This window comes from Zalophus californianus, chromosome 3 (assembly GCF_009762305.2).
Source record: "Zalophus californianus isolate mZalCal1 chromosome 3, mZalCal1.pri.v2, whole genome shotgun sequence".
Lineage (NCBI taxonomy): Eukaryota > Metazoa > Chordata > Mammalia > Carnivora > Otariidae > Zalophus > Zalophus californianus.
In genome coordinates, this window is record NC_045597.1 from 38352498 (window position 1) to 38375779 (window position 23282).

General features: G+C 35.2%; 1 protein-coding gene across 1 annotated transcript; it reads right to left on the minus strand.

Moving 5' to 3' along the window:
• Positions 1–9757: 9757 nt before the first annotated feature.
• On the minus strand, positions 9758–10300 carry LOC113920189 (nascent polypeptide-associated complex subunit alpha-like). Its single transcript, XM_035726775.1, has one exon. It carries the CDS (start codon positions 10298–10300, stop codon positions 9758–9760), a length of 543 nt encoding a protein of 180 aa, XP_035582668.1.
• Positions 10301–23282: the final 12982 nt, after the last annotated feature.

Sequence of the window (23282 nt, forward strand, 5' to 3'; positions counted from 1 at the left end):
TAAAAACTGTTTTCCCACAACTAAAATAACAGTCTACAGGATTCAAATGTGAAGTTCAGCCATTTGAGTATAACAGAAACAGTCATTTTTTTGTGTACATCTGTGTTGAAATAAAGTAAAAATAATTGACCTGTGAAGCCCAATTCAATTCAACAAGATAGCAATACCTATAAAATACAGATTTGATATACAAAATTAATGCATGTTAATTATGAAAAAAATGTTAATGTTAAACAAAATAGTTTGGTTAGTCTACCAACAAGTGCTTCCCTATGCTTTTAGGATAATTTTGTTGGTTTAAAAATACCAAACATACAGAAAAATTTGTTGAAGGCAGCTGTCATATTAAAATAATTTTATTAGTAAAGCTTTATTCCTATTTGTATCTAATTAATCCTGGCATGTGAAGGATGTATGAATATTCTCTTCCAGTCATGGAAAACTTACCAAAGGCTTAAGAAGTATTAACAAGTCTGATCTTTTGTAAGATTTTTTTTGATTAAGGATTTTATTACAGTTGGATATATGCCCTGAAATGGAATTGCTAGATCATACAGTAGTTCTATCTTTAATTTTTTGAGGAACCTCCATAATGTTTTTCATCGTGGCTGTAGTGCTACATTCTCACCAACAGTACACAAACTCTCTTTTCTCCACATCCTTGCCGGCATTTGTTATCTCTTGTCTTTTTTTTTTTTTTAAGATTTTATTTATTTATTTGAGAGAGAGAGAAAGAGAGATTGAGTGGACAAGCAGGGTGAAGGGAGGTCAGAGGGAGAGAGAGAAACAGTGTGAAACCCAAAGCAGGACCCTGGGATTACAGACACCTTAACCGACTGAGCCACCCAGGCGCCCCATCTCTTGTCTTTTTGATGATAGTCATATTAACAGGTTGAGATAATATCTCATTGTGGTTTTGATTTAATTATTGTTGATGTTGAGCATCTTGTCATGTAACTGTTGGCTACTTGATTATCTTTTGTGGAAAAATGTCTATTCATTGCCTTTTCTTATTTTTAAATTTGATTATTTGTATTTTTGCTATCGAGTTGTGTGAGTTTCTAAATATATTTTGGATATTAACCATGTATCCAATGTGTAGTTTGCAAATATTACTTCTATTCCAGAAGTTACCTTTTTATTTTATTTATTTTATTATTTTTTTTCCTGTGCAGAAGGCTTTTAGTTTGGTGTAGTCCCATCTGTTTATTTTTTTGTCCTTTCACGGTTTTATTTCAAGTTAGTTAACATAGAATGTATTATTAGTTTCAGGGATAGAATTTAGTGATTCATAACTTGCATATAACACCCAGTACTCATTTCCAGAAGTGCCCTCCTTAATGCCCATCACCCCTTTACTCCATCCCCCTACCCACCTCCCTTCAACAACACTCAGTTTGTTCCCTAATAGACATTTTAACAATAGTTGTTCTTCAAACCCATGAGCATGGAATTTTTTTTCATTTCTTTGTGTCTTCTTCAGTTTCTTTCATAAGTGTTCTAGAGTTTTTGAAGTTTTGAAGTACAGATCTTTTACCTCTTTGCTTAAATTTATTTCTAGGTGTCTTATGGTTTTTAGTGCAATTGTAAATGGGATCGATTCTGTGATTTCTCTTTCTACTGCTTCATTACCGGTATATGGAAATGCAGTAGACTTATGGATGTTGATTTTATATACTGTGGCTTTGTTGAATTTGTGTTATCAGTTCTGACTAATTTTTTGGTGGCATCTTTTGGATTTTCTACATACAGTATCATGTCGTCTGCGAATAGTGAAAGTTTGACTTCTTTCTTGCTGATTTGGAGGACTTTTATTTCCTTTTTTTTGTCTGATTGTTGAGGTAGGACTTCCAGTACTATGTTGAACAACAGGGGTGAGTGTAGACATCCCTGTCATGTTCCTGACCTTAGAGGGAAAGTTCTTAGTTTTTCTCCACTGAGACTGATATTCACTGTGGGTTTTTCATGTACAGATTTTATGGTACGTTCCTTCTATCCCTACTTTCTTGAGGGTTTTTATCAATAAAGGATGCCATATTTTGTCAAATGCTTTTTCTGCATCTATTGAGAGGATCACATGGTTCTTATCCTTTCCTTTATTAATGTGGTGTATCACATTGATTGATTTGCAGATATTGAGCCACCCCTGCAGCACAGGAATAAATCCCACTTGATTGTACTGAATAATTCTTTGAACGTACTGTTGGATTCAATTAGCTAGTGTCTTGCTGAGAATTTTTTCATCCATGTTCATCTGGGATATTGGTCTGTAATTCTCCTTTTTAATGGGGTCTTTGTCTGGTTTTGAAATCAAAGTAATCCTGTCCTCATAGAATGAGTTTGGAAATTTTACTTACATTTCTATTGTTTTGGAATAATTTGAGAAGAATAGGTATTAGCTCTTCTTTAAATGTTTGGTAGAGTTCCCCTGGAAGCCATCTGGCCATGGACCTTGTTTGTTGGGAGATTTTTGATTACTGATTCAATTTCTTTGCTGGTTATAGGTCTGTTCAGATTTTCTATTTCTTCTTGATTCAGTTTTGGTAGTTTATATGTTTCTAGGAATTTATCCATTTCTTTCAGATTGCCTAATTTGTTTGCATATAATTTTTATAATATTCTCTTATAATTATTTGTATATCTTTATTATTTCCCTTCTGATGGATTTAGGCTTTATTTGCTGTGCTTTTCCATCTCCTTTAGGTGTAAGGTTAGGTTGTGTATTTGAAACTCCTCTTGCTTCTTGATGAAGTCCTGTGTTGCTATATATTTCCTTCTTGGGACTGCCTGTGAGGTATCCCAAAGGTTTTAGACTATCGTGTTTTTGTTTTCATTTGCTTCTATGTATTTTTTTTTTATTTCTCCTTTAATTTCCTGGTTAACCCATTCATTCTTTGGTAGGATGTTCTTTAACCTCCATGTATTTGTGTTCTTTCTAAATTTTTTATTGCACTTGACTTCAAGTTTCATAGCTTTGTGGTCTGAAAATATGCATGATGTGATCTCAATCTTTTTGTAGCAGTTGAGGCCTGATTTGGTGACCCCATATGTGATCTATTCTGCAGAATGTTCCATGTGTATTCAAAGAGTGTGTGATCTGCTAGTTTAGGATGAAATGTTCTGAATATATCTATTAAGTCCATCTGGTGTAGTGTGTTAATCAAAGCCCTTGTTTCCTTGTTGATCTTCATTTAGATGTTCTGTCTGTTGCTGGAAGTGGGGTGTTTAAGTTCCCTACTATTATTGTATTATTATCAGTGAGTTTCTTTATGTTTGTTGTTAATTGATTTATATATTTGGGTACTCCCAAGTTGGGGGCATAAGTATTTACAGTTGTTAGGTCTTCTTGTTGGATAGACCCCTTTATCATGATATAATGCCCTTCTTCATCTCTTGTTACAGTTTTTGGTTTAAAATCTAGTTTGTCTGATATAAGTATGGCTATTACAACTTTTTTTTGACGTCCATTAGGATGATGAATGGTTCCTCCTTCCCTCACTTTCCATCTGGTGGTGTCTTTGGGTCTATAATGAGTCTCTTTTAGGCAGCATATAGATAGGGCTTATTTTTTTTGTTTGTTTTTTTTTGTTTTGTTTTGTTTTTAGTCCGTCTGATACCTTATGCCTTTTGATTGGAGCTTATAAGGTCATTTACAGAGGAATTATTGATAGATATGAATTTAATGTCATTGTAGTCCCTGTAAAGTCACTATTCTATAAATTGTCTCTGTTCCTTTCTAGTCTTTGTTGCTTTTGGTCTCTCTTTCCTGCTCAGAGGGAAAACCTAGCCTTGTAGGTTAAGGACCTTTTGTTCTCTTTATCTTCATATTTTGCAAGTTTCACTATGATATGTTATGGTGTTGACCTATTTTTCTTGATTTTGAGGGGAGTTCTCTGTGCCTCTTGGACTTGAATGCTGGTTTCCTTCCCCAGATTAGGCAAGTTCTCAGCTATAATTTGTTCAAATAAACCTTCTGCTCCTCTTTCCCACTCTTCTTCTGGGACTCCTGTGATATGGATATTATTTCACTTTATGGAATTACTGAGTTCCCTAAGTCTACCTTCATGATCTAAGTTCTTTTTCCCTCTTCTTTTCAGCTTTATTATTTTCCATAGTTTAAGCTTCTATATCAATCACCAATTCATTCTTTTCCCAACAAATATACAATCAAAAACTATAAGCCTGATTCCAAAGAAAAAAAAGGAAAAAAAAAAAAAGAAGAAAAAGAAAAAAGAAAAGAAGCCTGATCAAAGAAAACAAGAGAGAGAGAGAGAAATGAAAAAATAACAACAACAACAGCACTAACAAACAAAAAACTATAAGCCTGATTCCAAAAAAAGGAAAAAAATAACAAAAAAACAAATCATGGTCCTATTTCCATGGTCAACTGCAGGTGATAGTTTTAAACATTCTATGATCCCTAGGCTTGGTGCATGCAGGGTACTGCCAATGCTGTTTTTCTGGAGGAGAGGCCTGCTACTGTGCTGACTCCAAGTCAGACCTGCCCTAGTATATACGCACTTGCCAGGCAAAGGGAGGCAGGGTTTGGTGTAAGGGGCTCCTGCCTCCACTGGGGGCCTCTGTTTGCTCTCTGCAGTACCACCATGTTGGTGGTGAGGGAGAAAATGGTGCCACCCCATTACTGTCCTCAGACAGGGGATCTCACAGCCCCACTGTTCAGGAAACCTTCACAGAAGAGCAAGGGCCATCAGCATGCCTTGCGCTACAGATCTCCTACATTTTATCTTTAGTGTGTGCTGGCATTCAAAACTCCAAATTTTAAAGGACCCAGCACTATGGGGAAATTCTCCCTCCTCTAGAGTGGAGCTTCCCTGCCAGCTGTGTCTGGTGTCCTTTGTCCCAGAAAAACAGTCCCACGCCTGCATGGTGCCTGGACTCTATGGTGTAGCACAGCGAAAAGCAGCAATCAAGTTATCCACCCTCTGCACATGCTTTTGTCCTTGGAGAGGCAATATACTGTCTTCCAAATGTACTCCTGGAAGGGGAATGTTCTCTCCCAGTGCTATCCAGGAGATCCCTACACCACTTTGTGTGCTCCTGTGTCAACACCCTCCTCCCCAGGAGCACTCACCACAGCTCCTCTCTTTCAATAATCGCATACTTCCACAACCTCAGAGTTTGAGCTCTACGTGCTCTTTGCAAAAAGCTTGTGACATTCAGTACCCCTTTCTCCCCAGTCCATGGTCCAGAGGTGTGTTTTTTTTTCCTCTTGTGCGAGCCTGACAGTGCACTTTCTCAACCCTTATCTCTTTCTCTTTCTCGCCCTTTTTTCTCCGTGAAGAAAGGGCTCCCTCCCCTAATGGCACCACAGTTTTTTCTCTCCCCCAATTCACTTCCATGCACCTCCCACCTGCCGTGCTGCTTCCTTCCGACCATGAAGATCCTTTTTCCAGTCCTCAGATCAATTTCCTGGATGTTCCAAGTCATCTGACCTCAATACAGCTGTGTTCAGGGACAAGGAAAGCCCAGGGTCCCCATACTTCTCTGCCATCTTAAATCCTCCCCTAAGATTTTTTTTTAATAGCATATTCTTCTATATGCAGGAATACCCTGAAGATAAGACAAAATTAGAATTGTTCATACAAGTTCTGGTTTTGTCAAAATATTTTGTAAGAGCTAATCAGCCAAAATTTGTTTGTCTTAAATATTATTAGAACTTGGATTTGAAGTACTGCGATTGGAACTAGATCCCAAGATTATATGTTTATGTGTAGAAGAGAGAGATTGGGTCTTCTGATGGCCACAGCACAGGAAACAGACTTCATAAACCACAAACATGAGCTGAGTATGCCCCTTTAGAAAGGCAGTCATATGAAGTAATATATTGAAATGGAACTCAATAAATATTTGTTGGATGAATGAATAAATAAAACCTAAAAAGCTCTTGACTAATTAAATCTATTCCTATGCTAACATTTTATAAACAAGCATGTAATTTAATTACTCCATAATTATTATGTGATAAGCTCCATGAAGAGGGTACTGTAGGATTATCTACACTGCATATATAATGGCTTCATTAAAAAAAGTTACAAATAAACACTATAATGTTGAAAGTGGAGTCACAATTACTCCTCCTCCTATATCCTATAAAGTCTGATACAGGCATTTGCTACAACTCAATGTACAACAAAATTACTGAAAAAAAAATTTTTTTAAAGATTTTATTTATTTTGAGAGAGTAGAATGAGAGAAAGAGAGAGAGAGTACATGAGAGGGGGGAGGGTTAGAGGGAGAACCAATCTCCTCGCTGAGCAGGGAGCCTGATGCGGGACCCGATCCCGGGACTCCAGGATCATGACCTGAGCTGAAGGCAGTCGCTTAACCAACTGACCCACCCAGGCACCCAAAATTACTGAAAAATTTTGTGATCTGCGTATTTACAGTTTAAAAATATCAGAGCTAATATCTAAAATGATTTTGGAGTAGTTCACTCAAAAACTATGTGATTATATAACCATAACATTAATAAAAAGCAATAATTATCCCAAAAGAAATACTAGCATAGTTAAAACATGTTAACTTTCTAGTGGATACAAAAATATTCGGTAAACATAAAATTTACACATTTAAAAAGTTAAAAGGCTATCATGAAGAATGTAGGCTGCTAAGCTGTGGAACCCAAGGCAAAATACTCAAAAAAGGAGACAGATCTTCAGAATAAACATTCTGAAGTCCAAGGAGGCCAAACAGAGCTTCCAGGAAAACATGGCATGGATGCCTTTTGTGTATGTGGTATGGTCTTCATTTCTTCATTGCTACTTGATGGTGTCAAATATTGATGAATGGGGACAAACAGTATGTGAACCAAAATGATATTTGCATTACTTTAACTTTGTCCTTGTTCAACATTTATATACAAGCTAATCAGCATTATGGAAACACTCATTGTAGCAGTACACAATCTACTTTTCCTTAAAGTATATTAATGTATATTTTCTGATTTTCTCTCTGATAGAGACTAGCACATTTTTAGACATTAAATGGAGGCAATTTTGTTTCACCAAAGAACAAAACATGAATTTTATTTTGTTGATGTTATACCAATTTTATTTATTTATTTACTTATAAGATATTTACTTATTTGAGAAAGAGTGAGAAAAAGAGAGAGATTATGAGTGGGAAGGGGCAGAGGGAGAGGGAGAAGCAGACTTCATGCTGTGTGGCGCCTGATGTGGAACTTGATCCCAGGATCTTGAGGTCATGACCTCAAGATGCTTAACTGACTGAGCAACCCAGGTGCCCCAATACTATATTAATTTCAATATTCAAATAAAACCAAGCCTTTTTTTATATGCGCAGCCTTAGAAAAGACTTCCAGAAGCCTGAACTGAAAGGAATGAACATTTTAATTTTTAATGTTATGCTTAAGCTACAATATGTTATTTTTCTATTAAAGATCATTAGCAAATAAAATTGATAATATTTCTAGGATAATTACTTGTTTTTTAAGGACATTTCATATTTATCTGACAAGACACTAGAATAAAGAATGATATAAGCATAGGCTTCAATGACAGATACATGGTTAACCCTAAGTAGAAAAGTTTCTTAGAAAAAAAATTGACTTTTTTTTATTTTATAATATTAGTTTTTTTTTTAAACTTCTTTATTGGTAGCACAGAAACACTTCTGATTTCCATTACATAGTCATTTTTTCTGGGTATTCTATTTGCCAGTCCCCCCAAATTTCTACCTCACTATCTTTCATTCTCAATTTATAAATTCATTGCTGTAACCACTAAATGTGTATGTGATTAGTAGGTATAGCACCATGTTTTCGGTTAAGTTTGAATGGTAGAAGAAAAATAAACAAAAAGGAAATGCTTTTCTCAGTTTTAAAATAATGAGCATAAATTCTTAATTGACCAAAATTGTTAAAGTTCATTCTCATTTTAGACAAATTTTTGCCATATGCATTTTATATAAAATTATTTTCATTTACTATGGAAAATCTATTATGCAATATTTTATTTATTTATAATTATTAATAATCTTAGTACTGCTTAGTAATAAATGTTCCATACATAAATTCATCACATGATTTAACAAATATATGGGTAGGAAAATTGGATTTACCTGGTAGTTATACAGTAAGTTTTTTCATATACATTTTTCATGCTACAACAGTGCTTTAGTGCTTTTCTTCCATTATTTTCCCACCCCAGCTTTACCAGTGTTTTATTTTAGTTGGTAAACATTTATAAATGTAGCAGAGCTAAATAGTTTTCCAAAGACATATGAGTATTTTCATATGCATCCTCTTTAATATATTCAGAATACTTTTTACATGTCTACTTACATATCAGAAAGTAGCACCAGTAGCTGATTTTTTTTCTAGATTGGGAATTTGTCCTAAAAGAGTAAATATGTAAACAGTAGTCATTGTACAATTTGTAATTCTCTTCATCGAGAACAATATATGGATTAGGGTTGGATAAAGGCATTGAGAACAATTCAAGCTGTAAGATCAGAGAAGATAGGGAAAATAACCAATTTTATACTTTCTCAAATTAAGTAAGTCAGTTTCAAGGAATTTTGGTGCAGTGGCCTTAGTTCAATTTCTTTGAAAAAGACAAGTTTTATTGATTAGGCATCATAGGGGCAAAGCCAAAAAAAGTGCCAATTGATTTTGTAAGAAATACTATGGAGAGTGAGTCACAACTTCAGCTGAAGGTTAGTCAATACAGATGAAGCAAATGTTTGGAGGTACAAAGTCTCTTATGTGCAGACAGAGGAGGAACTAAAACTAATTTGTGTTATGAAAGTCTCTCAGATTATTTTATTCTGTTTGTTTCTTAAATATTTAAAGGAAAAACAAATACATTAAATATATTTTTCTCAAATTTCTTCCTGTGAAATGTGTTAACTCCTATACCACAAGGTAATTTGACCAAATGTATAAATGAATTTTATTAGTGAATAGCAAATGACAGGAGATCATTTTATAGCTTAAATTCATGAACATAGACTTTAGATTCCAATATTCTGGTTTCAAACTTAGGCTTTACGTTATATGACTGTTTAAATTTGGATCAGGTACTTCATCTCCCTGATACTCAGTTTTCTTATTATAACCACAAGTAATAGCAACAACAACAACCAAATGGTACTAATTACCATGTATGTTTTGAGAATAAAATAACTTGGTAATAACAGTAATACTTCCATAATGCTGAATATTTTCCAGAAACTGATTTGTGTATATTGTATGTGTATGCTTGTACATGTCTGTTTAATTTTCGTAACAACCCTATAGGTAGATACTGTTATTTTCTCCAATGTGCAAATATTGAAATTAATAAGCAGAACTGTCCCAGTCTCAAACAATCAGTATTTAGAGAAACAGGAAGTGAACATAGAAGGCTTGCTCCAGAGTCTGTCAAATTTCCCACCAGAAAACTAATTTTATTAAGGAATTTGCCATGCCAGAAAAACTTTAAGTACTTAATAAATGTCGGTTCAAAAAATCAGGATAAGAAAGAAGAATTCTGGGAACCTGGGAACATGGTAATCTTTTTTTTTTTTCAACAAGAAACTGTAACTTTATTAATGATAGAAACAGTACAAATTTCAAACCAAGCTGCAGTTATTCTTTTGAAACACCAAAAAGAGTCCTCATTTTCAGATGGTTACATTGTTAATTCCATAATAGCATTTAGGATATCATTACTGTTGTTCTTAAAGGCTCGGACTGCCTTTGCTCTTGACACATTTGCTTGTGACATGACCAATTCTATGTACTTACCTGTACACCAGCTTCATCAGCCTCTTCTTCTTCACTCTCCTCTTGTACAGTTGGAGTCTGTGTGTTTTCTTGAATGTTTGAGACAGCTTCACCTTGAACTCTGAATTTCTCAGCAGCTGCTAGTTGTGCTTGCTGAGATAAATCCTCAATCTTGGCTCCCCCCAAAACTACATAGGTATCTGAAGCTGGGTTCTTGTAGACATCTGGTTTTGTGATGACAAAGAGGATATTCTTAGAATTCCGGATAGTGACTCTTGTAAACCCTGTAACCTGTCGAAGACCCAGTTTGGACATAGCCTTCTGTGCCTTCTTTTCACTCTGGCTCTGTTTTGCTTTACTGACTGGTTCTTCATCGATTTCAGTGGCTGCTGCCAGCTGGGCCTGTTGTGTGGTTGCCTGTGTGGAATCCTGTTCCTCAAGCTCTGGTACTGAGTCATCACTGTCAGATTCTGTTCCAAACCCTGTCTCAGTCTGGGGCTGTGACAACTCCTGCTCTGTGGCAGGGACAGGTTCTGTGGCTTCACCAGGCATTTTGTGAGGGGAACGTGGAACCAAGATGGCGGCAGAAAGAGAGCCACAACGTGGTAATCTGATCGTGTTTTTCTCTCCCTCCACTTCCTCCTTCAATCCATTTTTCTTTCCTGATTCAGGGGAATCCAGGGGTCCTTAGGCAGACTCCTGTGTGGGAAAACTTGGGTTCTGAGGGATTTTATGCCTATTTAATGGTGTACTCACTGTGCTGATCCAAGAATTAAAAGATGGAAGGCAACAGATCCTAGAAGGGCTGACCGTAAGAGATCTGTACCTTCCCAGATGATATCACAGTTGTTGTTATTGTTGTTACTATTATCATTACTTTATTTCAAGGGTTTTTTGTGTTTTATTTTACTGCATTTGTATTTATTCTAATCATGAGAGGCCAGAGTTACTTAGGTCATTTGTAATTTTCCTTAGTTGACTCATTGGAGCTCACTCAGATCTGATGGATGGCATTGATAAAACAGATGGTCAAAGGCCAACCGTTTCTATATCTGTCTTATCTGCACACATGCACACACACACACACGTGCACACAAACACACAGACACACACACAGACACACACACTTGACTTGAACTAATAGAGTAACTGAATAAATGGAATATGAGTGCCAAATGAGATATCTTGACATGGAAGGCAAATAGTATATGGGAAATTCTAATACTGTATTCTTTTTAAATCAAAGCTAAGAAGTGCTTAGTGTAAGACACATTATTATTTTGTGTAATTAATCCTAAGAAAGAACAACTCTTACCATTTAAACTGTGACATGTCATCAATTGTAAGATTCATTCCAATTTCAGAGAGGTTAAAATGCAAAAAAAAAGTCTAAGAGCAAATAAGATGTGGTAATGTGTTAGCATTATCTTTTTTAATTAAATGCAAAGTAACAGGTTTTATGGGTAAGAATGAAGAAAGGAGGACAATTTTTTTATTTTTTATAATAACATAAAGAATAATAATATAAAACAAGATTATATAAGCACAAATAAGTTTAATACACATAAATGTACATTAAAAAGTATAATTTGAATTAGGTGTAGATAAACTAGATTTTAGAATTTAAAGTCATAAAATGAGTGATTACAATAAGCTAAAACTGAACAAATTCATACTATCTTCCTTTTACTAAGAAAACATGTGAAAGACATGATCCAAAAATTTGATCTTACTGGAGAAGAGTTAAGATGGCAGAGTAGTAGGAGGACCCTATACTTGCCTCATCCCTCCAACACAACTTGATAAATATCAAATCATTCTAAACATCCAGGAAATTGATCTGAGGACTGAGAGAACAAACAGCACAACTAGAGGAAGAAAAGAGGCCACATCCTGGAAGGTAGGTGATGCGGAGAAGTGATTTGAGGGAGAAAAAAGAACCACCAGTGCTGCACAGAGGAGGGAGCCCTGATCAGAGAGAGAGGAGAGAGAAGAGACAGAGAGTGAACAGAGTGTAGGGTATTGCACAATAAAAACACTTCCCCAAAATCAATGACAGGAAAAATGAAAGGGGCTGATTATTGCAAGTTTTTTAGCAGACTTCAAAGACTGAACATTTAGAAGTTCACACCATCACAGGGAGGAGCCTGGCGGGTGCAGAGGTACTCTGGTGGAAAAGGAGAGAAGAGGCCTGGGGGCAGACAGTGTCATCTGAGAATCACCTGGGTCACACTGGGAGAGACAGTTCCCCTTCTTGGAGTGCACTTGGGAGAGATGGCACTGCCTCTTTGGAGACAAAAGAGCCAGTGGACACCATTGAGCTACCCCATTCATTAGCATAAGAGCAGAGGCAGCTGCTGAGGGCAGCTAACTTGGACAAGAGCTTTTTGCTATGTTTAACATAAACTCCAAGCCCCTGTACCCTAGTGCACCTGCCTTTCTGGGACAAACCAACACAAGCCACAGTGCAGTGAAACCCTTCCCCAGAAGATCTGTGTGATTCATCACTTACATATAACACCCGGTGCTCATCATAACAAATGCCCTCCTTAGTACTCATCACCCATTTAGCCCACCCACCTTCCTCCATCAACCCTCAGTTTGTTCTCTATCATTAAGAGTCTCTTACAGTTTGCTTCTTGCTTTTTTTCTTCCCTCCCCATATGTTCATCTGTTTTGTTTCTTAAATTCCACATGAGTGACATCGTATGGTATTTCTCTTTCTCTGACTTATTTGACTTAGCATAATACACTCCAACTCCATCCATGTCATTGCAAATGGCAAGATTTCATTTTTTTTTGATAGCTGAGGTATATTCCCGTAAGTATTTATACCATCTCTTATTTATCTATTCATCAGTTGATGGACACTTGAGCTTTTTCCACAGTTTGGCTATTATTGATAATGCTGCTATAAATCCCAGGGTGCAGGTATCTCTTCAAATCTGCATTTTTGTATCCTTCAGGTAAAAACCTAGTAGTGCAATTACTGGGTCATAGGGTAGTTCTATTTTTAACTTTTTGAGGGACCTCCATCCTGTTTTCTAGAGCAGCTGCACCAGTTTACATTCCCACCAACAATTCAAGTGGGTTCCCCTTTCTCTACATCCTCACCAATGTATGTTTCCTGTGTTGTTAATTTTAGCCATTCTGACAGGTCTGAGGTGGCATCTCATCATGGTTTTGATGTGTATTTCCCTGATGATGAATGATGTTGAGCATTTTTCATGTGTCTGGTAGCTATCTGGATATCTTCTTTGGAAATAGGTCTGTTCATGTCTTCTGCACATGTCTTAACTGGATTATTTGTTTTTGGGTGTTGAATTTGATAAGTTCTTTATAGACTTGGGGTACTAACCTTTAATCAGATGTCATCTGCAAATATATTCTCTCATTTCGTACATTGCCTTTTAGTTTTGTTGATTGTTTCCTTCGCTGTGCAGAAGCTTTTAATCTTGATGAAGTCCCAGTAGTTCATTTTCACTTTTGTTTCCCTTGCTTCTGGCAACGTGTCTAGTAGGAAGTTGCTATGGCCAAGTTCAGAGAGGTTGTTCCCTGTCTTCTCCTCTTCAATTTTGATGGTTTCCAGTCTCACATTTAGGTCTTTCATCCATTTTGAGTTTATTTTTGTGAATGGTGTAAAGAAGTGGTCCAGTTTCATTCTTCTGCATGTAAATGTCCAGATTCCCCAATACCATTTGTTGAAAAGGTTGTCTTTTTTCCACTGGATATTCTTTCCTGCTTTGTCAAAGATCAGTTGGCCATATAGTTGTGGGTCCATTTCTGGGTTTTCTATTCTGTTCCATTGATCTATGTGTCTGTTTATGTGCCAGCACCATACTGTCTTGAGGACTACAGCTTTGTAATAGAGCCTGAAGTCCGGAATCGTGATGCCTCCAGCTTTGCTTTTCTTTTACAAGGTTGCTTTGGCTATTTGGGGCCTTTTGTGGTTCCATACAAATGTTAGGATTGTTTGTTCTAGCTCTGTGAAAGATACTGGTGGCATTTTGAAAGGAATTGCATTAAATGTGCAGATTCCTTTGGTTAGTATAGATATTTTAACAGTGTTTTTTTTTTTTTCCAATCCATAAGTATGGATTTTTTTTCCCATTTCTTTGTATCCTCTTCAGTTTCTTTCATATGTGTTCCATAGTTTTCAGAGGACAGATCTTTCACCTCTTTCGTTAGGTTTATTCCCAGGTATTTTATGGTTTTTGGCACAATTTTAAATGGGATCACTTCCTTAATTCCTTTTTCTGCTGCTTCATTATTGGTGTATAGAAATGAAACAGATTTCTGTACATTGATTTTATATCCTGCAACTTTGCTGAATTCATGTATTAGGTCTTGAAATTTTTTGGTGGAGTCTTCTGGGTTTTCTACGTAAAGTATCATGTCATCTACAAAAAAGCATCGAATCTGCAAGGTAGTTTTTGTTTCTTGTTTCCTTTACCAATAGGTGTGTAGCTTCTCAACTCTTCCTTATTTGAAAGGTCTAGATTGGCTACTGTTTCCTGTTTGGACCTTATTCATTATTAGTATTATTGCTATTATGCTAGAATTGATAAATAATCAATGTGCCACATAATGGCTATAGTTAATGATACCATATTGTATGTTCAAATGTTGCTAAAAGAATAGATCTTAAAAGTTCTCATCACACACATACACACACAATGTTGTAACTATATATGGTGACATTGAGGTGACCATTTTGCAATATAAAAATATCAATTCATTATGTTGTGTACCTAAAACTAATATAATGTTATATGCCCATTATATCTCAATTTTAAAAATAAGTAAAATAAAAAATATATAATAATGATTAATACAAGAAAACTAGGTAAATGGATGCCCAATAATTTTCACGTTTCTCAATACCAGAATATGTACAAATAGCCAGAGGAAAGATTATAGCTCTAAGTCTTAGATGGTCAAGCAGTGTCTCTATGCAATGCAATCACGTTTATCTCTTTTGTGTTCTCAAAGGCAATGCAGGAAATGATAGAACAACTGAAAGTGAGTATTGCAAAAACTAGTAAATTCAGGAATTCATCTGATCAGCTACTTTTTATTTCTCTTTAAGCTGGATTTGCAAATATGTAATATATTGTACTTTTTTAGTTTAAACATAAAGCACTAGGTAAAAGAAATTCTAAAAATTAAGAATTAAAAATACAATAATCTTGGTAAAGGGGCACCTGGGTGGCTCAGTTGGTTAAGCGACTGCCTTCGGCTCAGGTCATGATCCTGGAGTCCCGGGATCGAGTCCCACGTCGGGCTCCCTGCTCAGCGGGGAGCCTGCTTCTCCCTCTGACCCTCCTCCCTCTCATGTACTCACTCTCTCTCTCTCTCATTCTCGCTCTCTCAAATAAATAAATCTTTAAAAAAAATAATCTTGGTAAAACTGCATCCTTGTGTGTTGAACTTTCATAAAAAGTTTTATTTCCTAAATGATAAAAATTGTTCTTAAAAATGGTAATAAAAAGTATATTTCCCAATTAATCTTGCAATAAGGCTTACAAACATTAATTATTCCCTAAAATAATAGTCATCAAATTATTGATGTTAAAAAAATCAAAGTTATCCATCAACAGTCTTTATTTCATATAGATTTAGTGTTTTTGAAAAGACACTATTCTTTCTAAAACTGTGTTTCTAATCAACAAGTCCATCAAATCAATTATTTTTGGTTACAGTTATTTTTGGTTAAACTGATCAGTCATGATTCATTTTTATTTTAATACAATTTTCTTTATATTTTATGTAATGCTTATCTATCATCCCATTACTGACATCACTGAAAACAGCCTATTGCAATACTAGACTATTTCACTAAGTTTTATTTTTTCTTATATTTTCCCAGGCACTTCTTCACATGGAAATATACCAGGTGAATATGATTATTACCATTTTTAAGATGCAAATATTGCAACACAAGCATGTTACCTAACCTTCAGAGAAGCTAAGATTAGCACCTGGGTCTTTGAATTCTGTTTCTTTCTTTAGCCACCTTAGAAGATACTGTCAAGTTATACAGCAACATATTTCAAGTTTTGGTATATATATAATTAGATTGCAAACACTTGAATTCTAGTATATGTTTTCTACTTTTTCTTTAGTTTTTCTTTTGACAGCTGATGTCATCAATCAATGGAAATAGAACTGGCCAAGTAATATTGATATGCCTGCAGGTCACTATTCTACTTATGTCACAGATGTATTTCAAACAGTGATTTGATTGGAACCCAGAATGCTTTTTAAAAATATAAGTAATATTATCACTGATACTTTGGTTTACTTAAGTCATTAAATATGTCAGGGATAGAATGTGAAAATGTTATTTTTTTTGCCCAATTAGATTTCTTTTTTGAATGATTTCTGTATCTTTGTACTAATCCAACGTAAAAGGCACTCTGCCCCCTATTTTTTCTTTGTTGACTCAAACTAAAATTCAAGATTAACTTGTAATCATCAGGTTTCTTTATCAAAGCCAAATACGTTTGAGAACCAGGTCACTTTTTTTTTCTTTCTTTCTTTACTTCTCCTTTTTTTTTCTGGTCCACCATGGAAATTTGTGATTGAATAAATCTTACAAATGCCATTAGTATCGAACATTTATTTAAATGATCCAGGGTGAAATTATAGTCGATTCATTGATATGTAGAACATACTTTGACCCTAGTACACCTGTTGCTTGGAATGAGATGTATGTTATATATAAAACTCTTGGACTGTTTTGACTTTGAGCTGTATTCCCTAATAAGCTACTAGAGAACAGACTTGCTAAGTCTCTAAACAACTTCTTGAATAAGACTTCTAGTGGTATTTGCAGTAATAACTGCTTTTATCAGGAAATCAGTGCCTTAATCTGAATATGAATTTACTGCTGAAGGGATATATGATTGCTCTTTTGGCATAACAGTGTGATGGAAAGGGAAAGAGAAGACCTAAAAAACAAGTTGTTTTACCCTCACTCTGCCACAGTACCACAATGTGTGCTGCATCAGGTTTTGCTGCCTCAGGTTGTATGGTGATTGCTATAGGAGTATGTTGTGCCCATACCTAGTTAAGGTAGATTCTCTCCACACCCATTATATCTAGGCACACCCTTGGCTACCGAGTGTGCAAACTTGACAAAGACATCAACAACACTACTCCAGTGTAAATTCTTCCTGGAGCTTTGTTGAAACTCATATATGAACATACAATTTTAATTTTGTCAGAAAACTTAGCCAATCTGAATCTGAAGGATTTTCTCCCTAAAAGTGTCAATTCAATATAATCATCATAATGCAAATGGCTAGATATGGGGATTTGTATATATGAGGATAAAACTTAGAAGAAACTCTCCTCTTTCTTGACCCCAAATTAATTCACTGTTTTTTTTTTTTTTAATATTATAATGGTGAACAATTCTGTGTTCTAAGGGGTTGGCAGGCAGATTTCTTATCTTAAAAAATACCTTAGTAATATACTTAAAATAATAATAAATAATTAACCATTACCATCTGCCTCTGAGAGTTCTCATTTTAAACTGTTGGAAACAAAATTGGAAACTCTTCCCTAATTTAGAAGAGGAAAGAAGTACGATTTCATCTGCAAACAAGCTTAGTGGAAATGACAGTCACTGTGTTGTAGTTTTTTTTTTCTCCAAAGTGACCTGCCTTCTTTTGTACCCTATCTGAGTAACAGTGAAAACACTGAATCATACTTTATTTTTTCTCTTTTGGGATACTGAGGAGATGACTTTCTCTACATGCTAACAGAAGTACTACAAAATAGAAAAATGCAAAATTATCAAGATATATTGCAACATAAAAAGCATGAAGAAGCTCACAGGTTTGTTGTTCCCTTGCTATAATTATAAACAATCATTGCACGGGAATAAAACAATCTCAGACTTACTAAGCCATGCTCTCAGAGTAAAGATCTATTAAGCCCGTATGTTCAGATGAAGGAGGTATTTTTCAAATGGCAAATTTCTAAGAAGCCTCCTTGACCTAGTATGACAAGGTTATTCGAAGTTCCCAGGGCACCTAGTTTTATCTCTAATTTGTTTCCCCAACACTTTCAGATCAAGATTCTATTACATAAACACTGAAAATCTTAGAAAATGTCAGAGAAATGCCTTATGAATATTCATGTAAGATAAACATAGTTGTCCATATTTGGCTCTTCCATCATATGTCTCTGTCCCAAGCTGGCCTTTTTTCTCTTCTGCCTCACTGAAATAACTCAAGGGCAATTGCACAGTGCTTTCTTTAAGCACAATGGCAACACACTGTAGTGCAGTAGTTTCCAAACCTTTTCTCTGGAGCCTTGGATCCCACTGAAATGATTCAAGGTCTATAACATTGCTTCTAATACTAATATTTGATAGTGTGTTAATTTAAAAAAAATATTCAAATGTGCTGTCAAATTTTAACACATTGGAGACCACTAATGTGTAACTTAAACTGCAAGGTTAATTTGCTTTTGTGCATTCCTCAATAAAGGTACCCCTACTACCTATGTGAATATATTTGAAGGTCTTATACTGTGTACTGATAGTGAAGTTGAAGCTCTGCCCTAATCTTTTAATGTTTTTAATTCCTGTGTGAGCATTTTAACACCTTAAAAATTAACCAGCAAGTCCTTTATTGAAGTATTCACCTAGTGCACCCAATTAAATAGTAAATAAAGCTGAGGCATAAGGTTGTTGCTTATTCTTTTTAATGAGTAATGGTCAGTTTTACATTTACCAAATACAAACAATGTAGTCTTTATGTATAAAAATTATATAAGTAGTTTTAGCTTTTCTCATTCATTGACTTTATTAGAAAAAATGATACAAATTTGAATGTACGAAATAAATTTGTTTTAAATTATTGTTTTCATAAGCTTTATATATTAAAGTCTCCATAAAAGTTTCGCTTGCAAAATTGGGCATCAATCTTCAATGGGAGTGTGGGGGGAACCGTGGCATAGTGAAAAAACAAAAAACTGGAGGAATTGGAGTGGAGAGGCTTTGATCTAACTCTACTTCTAGTGTCACTGCTTTTGTGGGCTTGGAAAGTCACTTTTTTAGAATAGGCATGGTTAAAATAAGAGACACAATGTGGCCTTGCTACTTAGGCATTAGTGGTCTGAAGTTGTAGCTGTTCCAGGATCAGGCTATTCATTCTGAGGGAAGCAATATTATAAAGTGTCTTTTCTATTAAATTGAATTACTAAGAAATAACTGCAAGTTTTTGGTCTCTGAATGATTCCCAAATTTCTTTATGTAGATTTAATCAAATTTTAGTATTTATCTAGCAAAACTATAGAAGACAAACCTCAAGATTCCTAGTAAAACCCAAAGTTTTCATAGCTGACAGATAAGACTGCAGTTTTTCAAGATCTCAGCGTATGAGATAGGAGGATACCTACTGGCAGGAAGGAGAAAGGGTGTGATTGCAGCCGCAGTTTTTGGCTTTCTTGGCAATTTTACCACTCCTCCTTACCCTGTTTTAAGATTAAAATGATTATTTGATAAAGAACGAATTTAGGAGAATATAATGTAATATTGTGTTAAAGGACATATAATTCTTGATAAAATTATTGCATATTTTTGAGGCAGGCATTTGAGGCATCCATGTAGGGTCATATTTATTGTCTGTCTCCTGTGCATCCTATTGATAGCAGAGTGATGACAAAATCTGCTGTTACTCCCAGTTACCTACCTTGATGTAGCCCCAAGATGTAAATGGCTAAGAACTTCTAACTAAGTAATCCTAGCTCTCATAACTACTGCTTTCTTTACAAGTAGCCACTGACCTCTAATGCACTTTTTTTTTTTTCAATTCAGAAAGAGAGAGAGAAAAAGAGAAGGAAGGAAGGAAGGGAAGAGGGAAGGAAAGAAGGAAGGGAGGGAGGGAGGAAGGACAGAAGGAAAGAAAACTGTCATCCTAAATAAAAGGATATATATGTATCAGGGACATTTAAGAACTTGAGTTTTTTACTGTAAGTCGATATTTCAATTAAATATAAATTAGTCTTTCACAATAGAACATTTGAAAAATATGTTTTGTTATGCGCTTTACTTAAGATACCATATCAACAATTTAAAAAAATAATTGACAAGATAAATTAATATTAAAATGTACCTTAATAGGTTGTCTTCTGGCTTGCTTATTTGAGGGTTTCCTTCTTTCTCAGTGCTAAACTATGTATATTTATTATTCATTCCTAGCAGTGCCACTTCCTACTCCCTTCCTCTTTAAACTGACTGCTTTCAATCTATACTAGTCAAAAAAACCTTATAATCAAAGTTGTCGGCATTGACAAAACACAGAGTGAAAAAGCTGTGAGTAAATGCCTGAGGACTCATTTTATTGGTAAGGTCCATAGTATTAAAAATATTAATAATGAGTTCTATTTGAAAATTTTATTGTTTATTCAAAAACATTTCCCATAATCGGAAATAATTGTAATTTTAACACAGTGTCATGGAATTTTCCAGTGCCCAACATGTCTTTCTCTCATTCACAGACTAGTATTTTTTCTCCACCTCCATGTTGCTAACTGTAATTCTGACTCTGCCAGAGTCAGAGGGAGGAGTAAGGGTAAGAAAAGATTTTACTCTGGTAAAATCTGGTACTGATTTGTTTTTGTTTTAAATTATTGTTTTCATAAGCTTTATATATTAAAGTCTCCATAAAAGTTTCTCTTGCAAAATTGGGCATCAATATTCAGATGGGAGTGTGTGTGGGGGGGGGGGAGCTGTGGCATAGTGAAAAAAAAGAAACTGGAAGAATTGGAGTGGAGAGGCTTTGATCTAACTCTACTTCTAGTGTCACTGCTTTTGTGGGCTTGGGAAGTCCACTTCCCAAGTGGGTACTGTCTTGGTACTGTCTCAAGATGGCAAGTGTTTAAAACAGACTCACACTTTCATGATATTTTAATGAATTTCATGTACTGTCTTACTGTCTCAAGATGGCAATGTTTAAACAGACTCACACTTTCATGATATTTTAATGAATTTTGCATTTTCTACAAATGCTGATGATACATTTCCCTCTAGCTGACTGCTCCCCTCTCAGCTGCTGGTTGTTCCTGAGATCAAGTCTATACCAATTCTTTTTGGATTCCATTCTCATATCCCCTAAATGGTTCCATTGGTAAGATATAAAATGAATCAAGCTGGCTTTTGCCCCGTGTGGTATCTCTGTATATTTTCTTAGGCTCACCTTTGATCCAGTAATCTGTAGGAGAGAAAGCTGATTCCCAAACAGTGACACTTTCCTTAGCTCCACTTCTAAAACATCTAGCCAGCTGTTTTCTTATTCTCTAGATCAGGGATCAGAAAAGTAGGGTTTACCAGCCAAATGCAGACTACTACCTCTTTGTGTAAGTAAAGTTTTTTGATACACATACCACTTTAATACCTAATATTTAGTAATTTAACACTTCAGTAGAAACCTCCAGATTTACATCTTGTCACCAAAAAAGTATTTAATAAGATAAATCACCTCTTACCTCTTACTTTGTACCCGTGTAACCTTATTAAAGTACAGTTTTTGTGAAGAGCCAACTGCTCTCTGTTATTTATTCCCCCAAATTTTCCAAATAGAATTCTAAACTTTCCAAATTCTCATTCACATGGAATGAAGAATGACTTGGTTATTTGAGAAATTGGAGAAAAGAAGAGAGGACAGATGCCTCAACTAATTGTGTTCTCTGTACTGAGTCTGCCTATTCAAAGAGTGGGATGGTGTTCTCAGGTCTTGTTTCATTTTTTAGGATATGGGATCAGACCCTATACATTTTACAGGAAGATCTAGAGGCAAATTCTCTAATCTTCCCCATGAGAGAAATATGAGTAAGGGACTATTTGGGAGGTTGTAGTCACAAGCATTGCATCAGGTGCTCCATCTAAGAATCAAGATTTGAGAGGAATGTTAGGGATATTGGTTGTGTCATTGTAGCTAGGCTAGGTTCTTTAATCTGTTCTTATCAGTAAAAAGTTGATCTTTAAATCTCTGTTTTTTTTTGTTTTTGTTTTTGTTTTTAAGATTTTATTTGTTTATTTATTTGCCAGAGAGAGAGCATAAGCCGGCGGGGGGGGGGGGGAGGGGGCGGAGCGGCAGGCAGAGCAGGCAGAGCAGGCAGAGCAGGCAGAGCAGGCAGAAGGAGAAGCAGTCTCCCTGCTGAGTAAGGAGCCCAATGAGGGCTCAATCCGAGGATGCTGGGATCATGACCTGAGCCGAAGGCAGATGCTCAACTGACGGAGCCACCCAGGCATCACTGTTTGCTATTTTGCTTCTTATTTTGGTTGGTACTCTAAATGTTTGTGAGTCATTTCATGTTCCTAATTTAATACAACCTTGTTAGCAACTAGAAGGAACTCAAAGTCAGTTCTTATTTTCCTTATTACAAGCCATAGATTCTGATTTTGTACCTTAGCATTTGCAATTAGCAAAGGGAAAATATTATTCAAGGTGAACTTAAATCTTTTCTTCCTTTACCTATCCTCTCCTTGCTTTTACCTTAATATTTTAAAAGTAATTTCAGAAGGTTTTTAGGTCTTCTAGACTGAATAGGTCCTGACTAGGTTTCACCTGAAACTTCTAAGATCACCCAAGGCTATAATTTGAATATTATAAATGAATATGTTATACATGCACATAAATATGTATTATATATGTAATTGTCATGAAAGAGAGAAAGAATCCTTATTAATACTTACAACATAATATGTATATATAGAGTGTGTGACCCTGAAACCAACAAATCGACATCATATGTTCCTGGTGGACATGAATTTCATTATTGCTACAAATAGTATCTCACAACTTAGGGCATTTTATAGAGTTTGGCATATTACAAATTGCTGTTTCTGAAGAAATATTTTTTAATAAATTTAAAGTGAAAGACAGATAAATGTTAAGGTTTTGGGAAGTTGACAGTGCATTCTTATTAATGGCTGACCTTTTTTGTGCTTATCTGAAATAAAATGGATCTAATAATCTCTTGATTGCTTGCAAATATCTAAATCTAGTCACAGCAGAAAAAGAAGTGTACACTGGTTCAATCAATATTTTATCCCAATATGACAGACAATGACATTAACTTTTATCTAGTAGAAAAAAATAAAAATAGTTAGTGTATTTGAGTTGAAATAACATCTGAACTACTTTATTCACAGCTAGTGTCTCTCTTTTGAGATGCTTTATATCCTACCAAATTGCCTGAAATACTTTCTAGAACAAGGTAACACACACACACACAACCACATTTATTTCCACAAAAAAATGAATAAAATAGGCATTAAAAGAATGCCTCTAACAACAATGTTAGTTCACACAAGGAAGACCCTTCAAAGAAAAATATAATAAAAAGCATCAGCATTTTATGTCCCAGTTTTGAAATTTCATGTTGCTATCTTAAGATTCATTTAAAAAATTCTCTTTTATTGTCACTTGAACATTTTTGAAAGTAAGGAAAGATTTACATAATGAAATAACAAAACAAAAATACATTGAATCTTATCATCTCAGAGCTAAAGTTT

Coding starts and splice junctions, on each gene's coding strand:
- LOC113920189 (XM_035726775.1), bottom strand. CDS start 10,300: ATGCCTGGTGAAGCCACAGAACCTGTCCCTGCCACAGAGCAGGAGTTG.